The sequence below is a fragment of the Aythya marila genome, assembly GCF_965140915.1.
Source record: "Aythya marila genome assembly, chromosome: 2".
NCBI classification, from domain to species: Eukaryota; Metazoa; Chordata; class Aves; order Anseriformes; family Anatidae; genus Aythya; species Aythya marila.
The window spans coordinates 5,515,870-5,528,984 of record NC_139043.1 but is presented as its reverse complement, the minus strand read 5'-3'; the positions used below and the strand labels follow the sequence as shown (position 1 = coordinate 5,528,984).

At 51.4% G+C, this 13,115-nt stretch overlaps 1 protein-coding gene across 1 annotated transcript in view; it reads right to left on the bottom strand.

Annotated features, from left to right (window-relative positions):
- Nucleotides 1–4,645, bottom strand: part of OXSR1 (oxidative stress responsive kinase 1) — a 66,020-nt gene extending 61,375 nt beyond the window's left edge. Inside the window, exon 1 of the mRNA XM_082752835.1 lies at nucleotides 4,433–4,645. Coding sequence (XP_082608961.1) covers nucleotides 4,433–4,502 — 70 coding nt within the window. The 5' untranslated portion in view covers nucleotides 4,503–4,645. The remainder of the gene's footprint in view (nucleotides 1–4,432) is intronic.
- Between the last annotated feature and the right edge of the window lie 8,470 nt (nucleotides 4,646–13,115).

The following is a 13,115-nucleotide window of genomic DNA, read 5'->3' as shown; positions in this document are numbered from 1 at the left end:
TAGATCCTGGTTTGGTAGAGGTCGATGCATAACCAAGTGGGAATTTTTTGCAGTGTGGAATTTCTCTTGCTTGCACACAAAAAAAAAAAAAAAAAAAAATCTGTTCAGCAAAAGTCTGCGTGCGGTGACTCACATCAGGAAACAATGATCCTCGAGAACCTTGGGGAGTGGTGCAAGAAATGGCTCCAAAAAAACGTTGGTGGATGTCGTAGCTATTGTGTACAGGGGGAAAAAATACGGGATCCTTTCGTTTTATGCTTCGGATCACCGCAGATCCCCACCTGCCTGCATTACCTGGGTAGGAACGAGGGATACGAAGCCTGGGTTGGCTGACCCAAGAACCCCATTAGCGGTGTTTGACTTCATCCACCAGAGTGCCGCGTGTCTCCCACTGAAGTGTGACCCCATAAAGACCCCACAGTGGGTCTGAGCCGTGCCTCCAGGCCTCCCCCTGCCTCCAGGCAAGACGCTGGGAGCTCTGTTCACCAGAAACATCCCCTCTGTGCTCCTCCAGGTGAAGTCCCGGGAAGCCAGGCTCCATCATCACATCTCAGCAGGACGACAGGCAAGACTCATCTGGAAGGCGCAGGATCCCAATATTTTGGGGATTTTGTAACACTGGGTTCCAGGGCTCAGCAGCAAAGCTCTCCGACGAACGCCCCATTAGCATGTCCGTGGCTGAATTCGCTGCTGCGGAGATTTCCGATGGGTATCATCCACGTGAAGGGAAATCTTCCAAGATGATTTGCCCCAAAATGCAGTTTTTTAGGTAATTTGCTAACTCAATTAGCACCCAGCACCGCTGCCTGTCAGGAGAAAAGATTTTCTCTCCAGCCACCAGCTTGGCGGGCCTGGTTTGCCAGCTCTCAGCGAGATTTTTGGGTTAAAGCGAAGCTGTTTAAATGCTTTTTGGGCGCTGAATGTTTGAATCGGCGCTGGAAGCAGCTGCCACACGGAAAGCAGCCCCGGGGAAGTGCGAATTGCTGCCCCGTGGAACACCCTGTATGGGTTTTTTTCCCCCTTAATGCCCCAGAAGAGCTGAGAGCAGCAGGAAGGCTGCCACGCTGCTTCCCTAATACCACATGCTCCTTGCAGGCAGCCTCCTGCACCCGCATTTGTCATTTTTGGTCTTTTTTTGTGGCCTCCACCTGCTTCATCGGGTGTTTTATCCCCGCTGAGCACGCAGCAGAGGCAGCACACAGGGCGCACACACCCCCTGCTTTCGCTTCCCAGGGGAGTGCCGCAGCTCGGCCGGTATCAAAGGTCTCGGAGGAAGGAGAGGTGCCAAGGAGGGGAAGGGAAGGCGGGGGGGGGATGTCCAGAATTGATTTTACGTCAGCTTTAACTTCATACAGAACGAAAAAAAAGGCTTCTCCACCAGCTTTAAGTGGAAGAAGTTGACGGCGAGCACGCGGAGCCGGCATCTCGGTGACTTCACCCCCCTGAACGTGCCGCAGGAACCCATTTGTCTGGCCGGGCTCGGGGAGGAGGAGTGGGAAGCCACGAGGAAACGCTAAACCAAAACAGATGGCACGCAGACCGAAGCCTGAGAGCTCGGTTTAGCTTGCAGGCAGTTGTGTTTTACAGACAGCTCCGCGTTTTCTTGAATGGGTGTAAAGCAGGCGTAGGGGGCGTCAGTGCGGGAGGCAGCTCCCGAGCACCAGGCGACCACGGGTAGGTTGGTAAAATCTCCGCTCCCCCAAATTTTAGCTCTACGTACCTGTAAAAGAAAGCTGCTCCCACGTGTGTGCTCACCTGTACTGCTTGGGGAAACCCCGGCTGGAAAACTAAACCTTAAATTGAGCTCACAGACAAAAGCCAACTACAGCCATTAAAAAAAAAAACAAACTAATTATTTAGCGAGTCTTTGCTTCAAATTTTTCAATTTCAGCTGGATTTCTGCGGGGAGAAGCAGCTCCCACCACATCTGCTCGCCCAGCCTGCGCAGGAATCTGTCAGGGGAGAAAGGGAGCAGGAACGGAGCAAGGGAGATTCCCCCCTGCTCCTTTATCTCCTGCTTCCAGCTCTGTTGCAGCCTTTTTGGAAGCCGAAGGCCGGCTCTGATCCTGGGCACCGGGAGGGATTGAAGCCTCGGGAGGCCGCTCGGCAGCTGCTCCCCACCACCAAGGGGGCAGAACAACCACGGCCATTAATCCGTACCTCTGTAACGGCGTGAGTCACCTCTGCTGCTGAGCAATAAGGTGATTTTTTTTCTTGGTATCAGCCCGAATGAGGAGGGCAGGTTTGCAGGAGTTCCCTCTGCAGCTAGGAAACGTGCTCCTTTATTCCCGCACCGCACAGCGCGGGGCCCTCCGCGCTACAGGACAGCCCCACGGCGCCGTTTTCAGGCAGAACGAACCCAAATTAAGGAATTTAACTGCACGTGGATTGCTTTTTTTTTTTTTTTCCCTGATGTGGGAAAAAGCCTGAGCTGGTAACCCCCCGAACGCTGTGCTCTCAGCTTCAGGAGACATTGTTCACCAGGAAACAAGTGAAATCCTTTAAAAGCACCGGCGCGAGGTTCGGCCCTTCCCACGCCGGGTCCTCCCTTTGTTCCCTGCCGAAATACTTTTACGGCTCTGCAGGAGTGAAGGGAGCTCAGAAACCTCCCCCCGAGGCTTCCAGGGGCCGCGGAGCAGCCCAGCTCGGTGACATTTTGTCCCACAAATCGCAGCCGTGCTGGGAAGCTGGCGTCACATCTCCATCCAGGCCGCTGGCAGGCACGGCGATGTTTGAAGTGAGTGAAAGGAGGGGGGGGGGGGGAGAGGCGGGGATGGCGGAGTTAAAAAGAGAAACCAGATGTCTGCAATCCGCACGGCGCGCCCCAGCGGGGCGGCACGAGCCTTCAACGAGGGGATGACATCCCAAAAGTCACCCCACGGGACAGAGGAAGGGACAAAACGCTCCTGGCCCCGCTGCTGCCCAAGCTCAGGGCACGACTGCGGGGGCTGTGAGTGCTATGTCCTCCTCGTAACGGTGTGGGGCTGTAGGACGTGTGTTTTGGGCTGTAAAATGTGAGTTTTGGGGCTGTAGGATTTGCATTTTGGGACTGCAGGACGTGCTTCTCCTGCAGTGAGTGCTCCTAGGAGCAGAAGGGCATTTCTACCCCTTCTGTTCCCATCCCACTCTGCCCCCCAGCTACAAAGAGGCAGCTCAGCTCACCCAGCCTCGCACACCGAACCCCAAATCCCCTCTTTGTGCGACCACAGCACCCTTTATGCCATTTTGATGCATCCTACATGCAGGGACCGATCCTCTTTGCTGGGATCTGGGAGCCTGGCGGTGTATCAACCCCCTCCTGTGGGGGAAAAGCCACGCTAAAAATTAACCTCTTGCCTAGGAGCCAGGAGAGCAGCAGGAGAGGCACCGACCTCACGCTCACCTGTGGCACCACCTCGGCCGGGTCACATCCCGGCCCTAAAGCCATTTATCCCTCAAACAACCCCCTAATTGAACAGTTGGGGCAGGAGGGGGTGGGCCTCCGGTAACCAGAAGGGAAAAGAAAGCAGGAAAAAAGAAAAAAAAAAGAAATGATTTAATGGAGAGCAAGGGCTGGGGCCTCGAGACGAGAGGACAATGAATGGAAAGGCAGAGCGGCAGCACAACGAGGCTGGATGGTGGCAGCACGAAAATCCCACCCCACGTCCCCCGATGGGACCATGGGGTTGGGGGGGGCAGGAGGCGTCCCCCAAAATGAACGGGGCTGCTCGGGAAGGGGAAATGTGGAGTTTCCTTCCAAGGAAGCCCTCAGGAAGGATGTGGGCAGGAGATGGGGGGGAGGGAACACCCCCTTCACAGCCACATGCGGGGAAGGGGGGCACGGGATGCCCCTAAAAGGGGGGTGGTGAGCCCGCAGGGCACCCCCTGACCCCAAATCCACATTGTGGTGAACCAGGAGGGGGTGCAGATCCCCCAAAAAACCCTCCCCATATTGCAATGAGGGGCAAACCCCATAGACCACATCTCCCTGACAGGAGGGGGCATCCTCAGGAAGGAAATAGGGTGCCCAGGCACCCCAACAACAACACGGAGCCCTCAGAAATAGGAGTTGCACCCCCCCCCCCCATCCTCCCCCAAAAAAATAGGGGAAGGGGGCAGCTCCCCCCTCAAAATTAGGGGCTGGGGGCAGCCCCCCTCACACACACGACCCCAAAAATTAGGGGATGGGGGCAGCTCCCCCCCTACAACCCCTCAGAAACACTGGGGGGCACCTCCCCTTCACACACACACCCCAAAAAATTGGGGGTTACCTTCCCCTCACCCCAAAATCGTGGCGAATCCCCCCCAAAAAAATCCGGGGGGCGCCTCCCCACCCTGAGAGGGAACCGCGAGCCCCCCCCCCCCTTCCCTCATCGCCCCCCTTCTCCCCCCGGGCACCTTCAGCCCCAAAATTTCACCTCAGCCCCCCCAAAATTTGGCCAAAAATCCTCACCGATGACCTCCTGCAGCTCGTAATCATCCTTGTTGATGGACCAGGGCAGCGCGCTGGGCTCCTCCGCCATGGCTGCGGTCCCCAAAACTGAGGGGGGGGACCCCTGAGGTACCGAGGGGAGGCCCTGAGGTACCGGGGGACCCCTGAGGAGCGGCCGCGGCCCCGAGCCCGGCCCCGCCGCCGCCTCCCGTCAGCGCCGGCCAAACTTTGGCTGCTCCCTCCACCTGCCCATGCCCAGAGCGCCCTGACGTCAACCGCCGCCACGTTCGCCTCGTCGTCGGAGGGGGGTGGTGATGGTGGTGAGGCGGCGGCGCCATCTTGAGCGCGGCGCTTTCTCACCTCTTTGGGTTAATCCGGGGTAAAAAGGGAGCCTCCGCGGCTCGCTCCGCCACGATTACTTCCGAAATGAGCCCCTCATGCAAAAACCTGCGTAAAAAGTTGTATCAAGGTGTGGGAAATATATAGAAAGGGAGGGTGGGGATGCCACACACAAGATGGCGGCCGCCCGCACCTTCCCCCTCCGCCCTCAGAGAAAAAGCGGGAGGATCACGGCGCTGGAACCGGGATCTGAGCAGCGATTGGCTGCCGGCCGCGCAACCCGCGGTTTCTATTGGTGGAGGGGGTTGTCAATCATGACCCGTCCTTCTGCAGGGTCCCTGCGCCCGTGGGGCCTTGGGGTGGTTGGGGAAGCCCTGAGGGGAGGAAGCGCTGTGGGGGTGCCCCGGGTACCCCGTGTGTGGGGTCAGAAACCCTCCTGGGAGGGTTTTTAACACGTTGTTAATCCCCCTTCACACAATAACAGAATCGTTAAGGCTGGAAAAACCTTCCAGGATCATCTGGTCCAACCATCCCCTACCACCAATGTCACCACTAAGCCATGTCCCCAAGCACCACGTCCAACCTCTCCTTGAACACCCTCAGGGATGGTGACGCCACCACCTCCCTGGGCAACCCGTCCCAGTGCCTGACTGCTCTTTCTGAGCAGAAATGTCTCCTCATTTCCCACCTGAACCTCCCCTGGCACAACCTGAGGCCATTCAACCCCAACATTGAGGGTTTGCTGTGGGAGCAGAGCGCCATGTCAGCCCCGAGGCTGCGTGCAGCGGGCCCCACGCCTCCATTTCATCCCCACCCTGGCTTCGGGATCCACATTCCTCGATTAAAAATAGGGCCAGGGGTATGAAGGGGTCGGGAGGTTGTGTTTTCCCCTCCCTGTCTCCAAAGACGAGCAATTCTAAGGTTTCCCAGCTGCCAGGTGTTTCTGCACGCTCCACTGAATTTCAATATTCAGTGACCAATCCAACACCCGTGCCTTATAGATGATGGCTCAAAAGTCTGTAGCTGAAGCACTGAAGATCTGGATACATGAAGTGTTAAAAAAAAAATAAAAATTAAAAGAATGAGGAATATGGGAATAGCCTGTACCATGAACCCACGTAGGCCGCTGTCTACACATTTAGGTTTAAAGTGTTTACAGTTTGGTGATTTATTCTTTACTGACATAAAACAGATAAAAAAACTGCATCTCTTGCTATTGCCAGGCATAGTAGTGTTCATCAGGAGAATCTGGCAAGATTTGGGATTTCTGTGTCAGGTTTCATTGTTCTTTTGCCAGTTCCTATAGTTTGACAGGAGATGCTACTGTGAAGCAAAGAACATCAGCTATACATATTTTTAGCTTATTAGGACAAATTCCTGAGATGCCTCTGATGAACCAGGCTTTGTAGAGGGCCACAGCACCCTGCCAAACGCATGGTGTGACTCCAGGATTTTCACTCCTGCTACCTAACACAGGACAGCATCTCCTTCTTCCCAGTCTTTTTCTGTCCTACAGATGCAAGAGGCCAAGGGCCCATCTCGGTGCAGTTTACAGACGCTGAACAAAGATGGTCTCTGTCCATAAGGCAGAGCTTTCAGCTCAAAAGCTGTTCGTTTTTCCTAGTTGTCTGTGTTAAACATGCCTCTGCCAAGCAATATTGCCTATTTGCTAAATATGCTTTAATTACTGCTTGGAACCGTCTCTCTGATCTTTTAACTATGCTATAAAAGCAGTATTTTGTAGCAATTAAAAGTAGGTTTTTACCCCAGAGCATGCGCTCAGGTGGCCAGTGTCATGTTTCTGATAGTAACAGCATGGTAAAAAGGGATCTGAGCCAGGCATCAGCAGCAAAAAAAAGACGGAGGCCCTGATCCTGAAAGCATTTAAGCATGTACTTTAAGCCTTTCTAACCACAGTGATGCATATGCCTAATTTTACCACAGTGTTTATTTAGAGCCGGAATCGTATTTTGAATTCTCTTGGTTGAGGTAGAAGAATCGCCGCCTGAAGGCAGCGCGAGAGCTCCTACTGAATTAGGTCAATGGGACAGGATTAGGCCCACAATGAACCCCGTTCTTGGTGAATTAGCACGGGCTTTGATCAAAATTAAAACCTGAAATGTGAACTGATGAGACCACCAGTGGCCACATGAACATACGCGAGTGAATGGGAGATTTTCACTCCTCGGGTCTGCAGTGAAATACACATTTGTGTATTTTTAAACCCAAATCTCTCACTCGCGTAAAATCTGGATCCCACAGATTTTGTAATATATTTTTTTAAATGACCATTTAATGAAATTTTAAATGAACACTTTGGATCCCTCAAAAGTCAGACGTTGCTGTCGCATTCATTCATTCACACATTCATTCACTCAGCGGGTTGTGTCAATGGCAGTCTGGTGAAGGATGAAAAAAGGGAGCTGTCTTCCACGAAGATCTTAATCCTTAGCCCACTTTACACCTTCAAGCAGCACCTTCTCCTGTTTCACCATTAATATCCTACTCATCCTACTTTTCCCGATTTGCTCTATTTTGTCTGTCTCGTGTAGGTTGTAAGCTCTTCAGGGCAGAGGAAGCGGCTCTATTTATAAACCAGCCTGTGAAGTGGTGCTGCTGAATCAAGTGGTTTGTTGCAATAACAAGACATTTTAGTAGAAATCTGAAGTGGAAAAACTGTTTCCTGTGTATCCACCTCCGGGCTTTAGGAGAGGCCGAGAAGTGGAAAAACTCCAGATTTCTTTCAGGTGGGAAGGCTGCAGGCCAAGGGAAGCTCTCACACCTGGGCTTCCCGTACTTTTTGAGTTAAACTAAAATAAAACATCGCAGCGATTAGTGCGGGCAGGCCCCACCTCCCATTGATTTTGCAGCTCAAAAGGGCTTCCTTCTGACACCCGGGGCACATGTTCCCCATCGACGTGCCCCGAGCCTCTGCAGGGAGCGAGAAGAGGCAGGCACACACACGCATGCACCAAATGCTCTCATTCTCGTAAGGCACATGGTTTCCTGCCTTTGTGAGCCAATTACTGTTCCAATTAAACTTACTGGCACTACCCAGCCCTCTGCCTTTTTTTTTTTTTTTTCCATTCAGGTAATGTTGGCTATCATAAAAGCAATGTTGAACGGATAGCGAGGCGGTTCTGATACTCGGTGCGCAGAAGTTACTGCCTCTTGTACCTGTAAAACCTGCGCTGGCTGGTAACACGTTTTATCCTCGTCATAAGGGCAACCGTAAATAAACCTCATTTACACTTGGATTACAGAAAACGAGTCTGAACTCGTTCCCTTATCAAGCCATTGCAGATTTCATCTTACCACTCACGCAGCCTCTCAAAGAGCTTCTTTGCTCCTTGGTACAGCTGAACTCGCAGCCGCTCTTTCAGAGCAGCCGTGCAGAGGCATTTAGTGGCACAGTTCAGCAGTGTTTCGGGCCACGGCATTTACTGCCACATTTCTAGTTCAAAGCTTTTTAAGGCATCATAAACCGCTGTTTGTAAGTGACTGTGCATTAGCTGCCACCGGTCCTGCAAACAATGGCAGTGAATGTGCTTATTGCACTGCTTGGTACGGGCCTGGGCTGCTAAAGCAAGAGGCAGCCCCACAAAGCCTGTGTGATTGCATTCACAGCAGCACAAGTGTGCAGCGGCAAGCAGAATGCCCGACCTTGTTTCCCTGCAAAACTTGCCTGCTGGTCTTTCTTCGTGGAAATACTTCCAGGTTTATTGAGGGAATCGTACTCATTAAATAGCAGCTGGTTATTTAATAAGGAACGAGGTGGTTTGCTCTCTAGTTAGCAAAGGCAAGAGTGTACATTGTCTCCAGGCATTTTTCATGGCATTTTTTGCCCAGGATCATGCAGTGGAGTAAGGAGGAGTGGTTTAAAACCCTCTGACTGGAGAAAGTCTTTCATAGTTGTTGTTTTCAAAACACCAGTGCCAGTCTAAACCTCACAGACAGGTTTTCCTAAATGCTTCTCTGTAGCACCTCCGCCCCAGCGCTCAGTGCCGGTGTGTAGGGCATTAAAACTCACCTTCGGGGTCACTTTGAAGTCAAGTAGCTGAAGGCCCGGTTCTAGCAGGTGGATTCTGGCTCTTACAGCGTGTGCTCTGAAACCAGATTTCGCTCAGCAAACACACCGCTGGTCCCATCCCACTGCCTCTCTGCAGAAACGCTGCGTTGTTCTCTCCCTTCCTCCCCCCAAAAATCCCCGGTTTTAAGCATTAGGAAACAAGCAAAGAACGTGTGAACAAGACATTTTTGTTCTTCTTACTCTTTTTTTTCAACATTTATGCTTTTTTTTTTTTTTAAGTATACAAATTGAAAGCCAATTAACCTTGTCTCTAACAAATTACAGCTTTGCCGTCTCCTCTAAATCTAATACAAAATTGATGCTAGGTTTAAGAAATAATTATGACAAGATCTTGATTGCCACGTACCTGAACCACAGCTTAATAATCATTCTTGCCTTCTTCTGGCTAACAACAATGCTGTGTGTTTAAAGAAGCTGCTGAAAGACGTTTCTCTTGCTCGTGCTTCTTTAACCCCCAGGAATCCAGCTGTCTCCTTGGAACAGCAGAATGGTTTTCCCACCGGCCTTTTCTGTGGAGGCTAAATCAGAAAGGATTTGCTAAACGGCTGAGCAGGACAGGGGGAATAAGGATGTGTTTCAGAGCTTTTCTCTTCTCCATTAAAAGCGCAACACAAGCCTGATGCAAGCATCCAAACCCAGCTGCACCAGCGGGTACACCTGGACGGGCTCCTCTTTTGTAGGTTATGAGGAGAGGCCAAAGATTGTTGGCTCTGTTACATCAAGCATCGTGGGTGTGCCTCTATTTAAGGCCATTTCAGGCATTTTATTATTCAGCAAAACTCTTCTATCAAAATCCAGATATAATTCCTAACAGAAATCAGCTTAATAATGCCAGATCGCCTCCTTGCTGTTTGGTGTTGCAGCAAAGAAGTCTTGAGTGTCCGTGGGGACTTACATCGTATCTCGAGGGCTGGTCGTGGCAGGACTGAACAAAGAAAGCAGTCTTCGGGGAGAGAAACTGCTGCTTTCAGGTGATGCTCCATGGATATTCTGGCAGCTGGGAGTTGCCCAGGCCAAATCTGCCCCATTTACAGCTGGCAAACTTTGAAGAAATAAAATAAAACATCTTTTGTGGCACTACAGGGAAGCAAGATGAATTCACTTTAAAAGGCAGTGAGAAGGGAAACCTTAGAAATAGAAAAGATCGGGCTGAATACGATTTCATTTATTTTTTTGCCATCTGGGAATGAGGAATGTAAGGGAAGATATCTCACAAATATCTCCCTGAATCCAGCTACGCCGAGGCCAGGCGAGGTTAGTGGTTCACAGGAACAGATCCTAATGCCATGAGTTTGCAATCACAGTTTAAGAGTTCAGTGTAACGGTGACTCACAGCTCATTACTGTGTCGATAGGAATGTAAAGAGATCTCGTTTGAAAAAAAAAAAAAAAAAAAAAAAAAGAAAATAAATCTGTTTGGATGGTTCGCATCCTTTCCTCCCTACTCATGGATTCCTGTGTCACTGACTGCGGGCTGCCAAAAATAGGCTGGCTTTTCGTGTAGCCCAAGTCAAGGAAAACCTTAACTAGGAGGAAATATTTACAGCGAAAGCTCCCTGCGAGCGCAGGGGTGTTTTAAAAAGATGGGAACTATCGAAGTATAAGGAGGTATTTTGCAGGAAGGAGAAGAGTTGATGGATCCCACCAGCTCCTTGCTTTGATGTTTAGCATCACGGGGAGGTGAAAATTCACCTTGCCATCAGACGTAGGCTCAAGCTGTGCTTTTGTCTCCATTTTACCAGCAGGAGAGGAAGTTTCAGGGAGCAACTCAGGACTGACAAGGAGCCAGAGAAGAGCCACAGAAGAAGCATCAGGTGAGCTCTAAAATCCGAGGCTGTTTTGCGGTTGCCTGCTCTTGCTCTTTGGATCCCCGAGAATCTGGGAGTTGACGCCTGGAGCCTCTGGATGTCTCGGTAATGAGGGAAGCACTCAGAGCTCCCCGGAGAACAGAGGAATGGAGAAGGAGGCTCGAAATGAAAGGAGGAGTCCTTTCATTTGCAGTCACCTGAAGCCGTACAAATCGTTTAAGTAGGAGAAGGGAACTGGGGGGGCAGGAGCAAGGTGTCTGTGAGTTACGTGCACTCCGTCCCCACCCCTTTGGGAAAAAAAAAAACCCCGCATGGCACCTCGGAAACAAACTGCTGAAGTGTGAAATCAGGCGGCAGGGAAAGCTGTCACAGAGGATCAGAAATGGAGTTAATAGGAAAAAAAAATCGACTGCTGCATAAATTGTGCAGATTGCCGGGAGAGGGAGGGCGAGAGATCCCCGGCTCCGGAGGGTTTAACCGCGCGCACCGTCTGGCGCGAGGTGCAGAAAGCAAGATTTCGTAGCCGGCGGTTCGACGTGTGCTGAATGCCTCCTCTTCAATACCCGACAATTAAAATCGATGACAAGATGCTAGGTAACAAAGGGAGATGACTGATCAACATGCATGTCTTGGAGCTGAAGGAAAAGCCGCCTGCCAAGAGCCGCATGCTGATGAGGGCAGATTTCTGAGAGCTCGGAGGGGAGATCTTAAAAGCTTCCATTCCCAGCGCTCGATAAAACAATGCAGCGAGCCAGATGCCAGACGCTGTGCTAGGAGAGGTGAAGTCACCAAGGAGGCTAAAGAATAACTGTTAGGAAAAACAGGGGATATTCGTTTTTAGGGGAAATGGCTCTGGAGGAAAAACCGTGATACTTCTCTTCCTTGCCTTTCTTTCGAAAGATCTCAAAAGCTACTGAAAAATTTGTGTTTTCAGTATCATTACTTGTTTGTTTTTTTAATACCCTTGTGAGGTTTGGAGATGCTGATGACGTTTTAAGGCCAACATCCATTTTAGTCCTCAGATTTCCAGCAGATTTCCAAACATTTCTGCAAATGTTGCTCCGAAGCAGCCGTCGTGGCTCATCATGGCTCGGGCAGCACAGGGACCAACACACGTGGATTTTCAGGTTCATTTACCCAATTTTCCCATCTTAATGGATTTTTTTTCTTCCCGAGGTGGCGGCTCACAGGCTGGCAGGCGAGCAGTTAAGCACCTCAGGACGTGCGGCTCCGAAATCCGTTCTGCTGACACCGACAGAAGGCGAGCGTGGCCGGGGATCGGAGCCAGAAAAACGCTGCAAAAAATTAAAAAAAAAAAAGTTTGTGAAAGTTCACTTCGTCAGAATGACCACGTGGGTCCAAACATATTCCCTCCAAGTCCATACTTTTCACCTTAAAGGGTGGATAAAGACCCGTTTTATCACCCTGTGGGGTTGATTTCCTCAGCAAACCCCATCGGGTTCGTACCACGGAGCCCTCACGTTCCTACTGGGGGTTCTTCTCCTCCAGCTCCTGCACCTCCTGGCCTGTGGGCCCCTCTGCTCTCAGCACAGGTGAAACCAGCAGCAAAACCCACTGACCTTTTCCCCCTGCAGGCTGGCAGCCGGCCTGGCTCATTCTTTTTTTCCTCCTTCATGTGACTGCACGCTCGGGCTGCGAGCAGAGCAAAACCTGTCCGGCCCGGGCCAATTTGGGTGCTTGGCAGTCGAGGAAAGCCTGGCACTTTTCTCCCAGTGTTTCCGTGCTCCCAGCCTTCTGCCACCTGCGTCCTTAACCCCCCAGGTGTGCCAGGAAGAAGTTTGGAAGGAGAAACTGCACCAACCCGTGTCCGGAGGGCAGGGACAGCCCCAGCTCTGTGGGCAGGAGGATTTGGGAACGGCGCCTTGCGTCGGCTGAACCAGGAGCAGTTGCAGAGGGGAGTTTGTTGCTCTGTCGGGGCAGTGCTTTATCCACCACCCTCCGGCTCAAAGCTCGGAGCATTTTGCACCTTACCCAATGTCACCAGGTAAACGCTGTCATCCAGAAAAAGAGGGGATGGCGCCGACATTCCTGCCTCCCAGCTGCAAAAGGGAATGAAATCGAAGTTCCTTCTGGCACAGGAAAAATGGCAGAGGGAAAGGAGCCACCACAGCCCTGACCCCACTGGGCTCTGAGCTAGTTTTACGCTTAAATATGGGCAAAAATCACCCAGATCACTGAGTGCCACAACATCACATCGAAAGGGATGCTGTTAGGGACCGCGAGGCACAGGTGGGTGCTGCGAAGGAGAGGAACCACACGTCTCTGAAGTACAATTTCTTGGTAATTTTCTTGCTGCTGTCACACAACGACACCTCTCCCCGTTCCAAGCCTTCACTGAGGAAGATTTTTTAGTCAAAACAAGAAAAGAAAAAAGAATCAGCCCGTATTATTCCCCACTAACGCTTCCTTCTGAGACCCAGGATATATTTTTCCGACGCCCAGGAAGG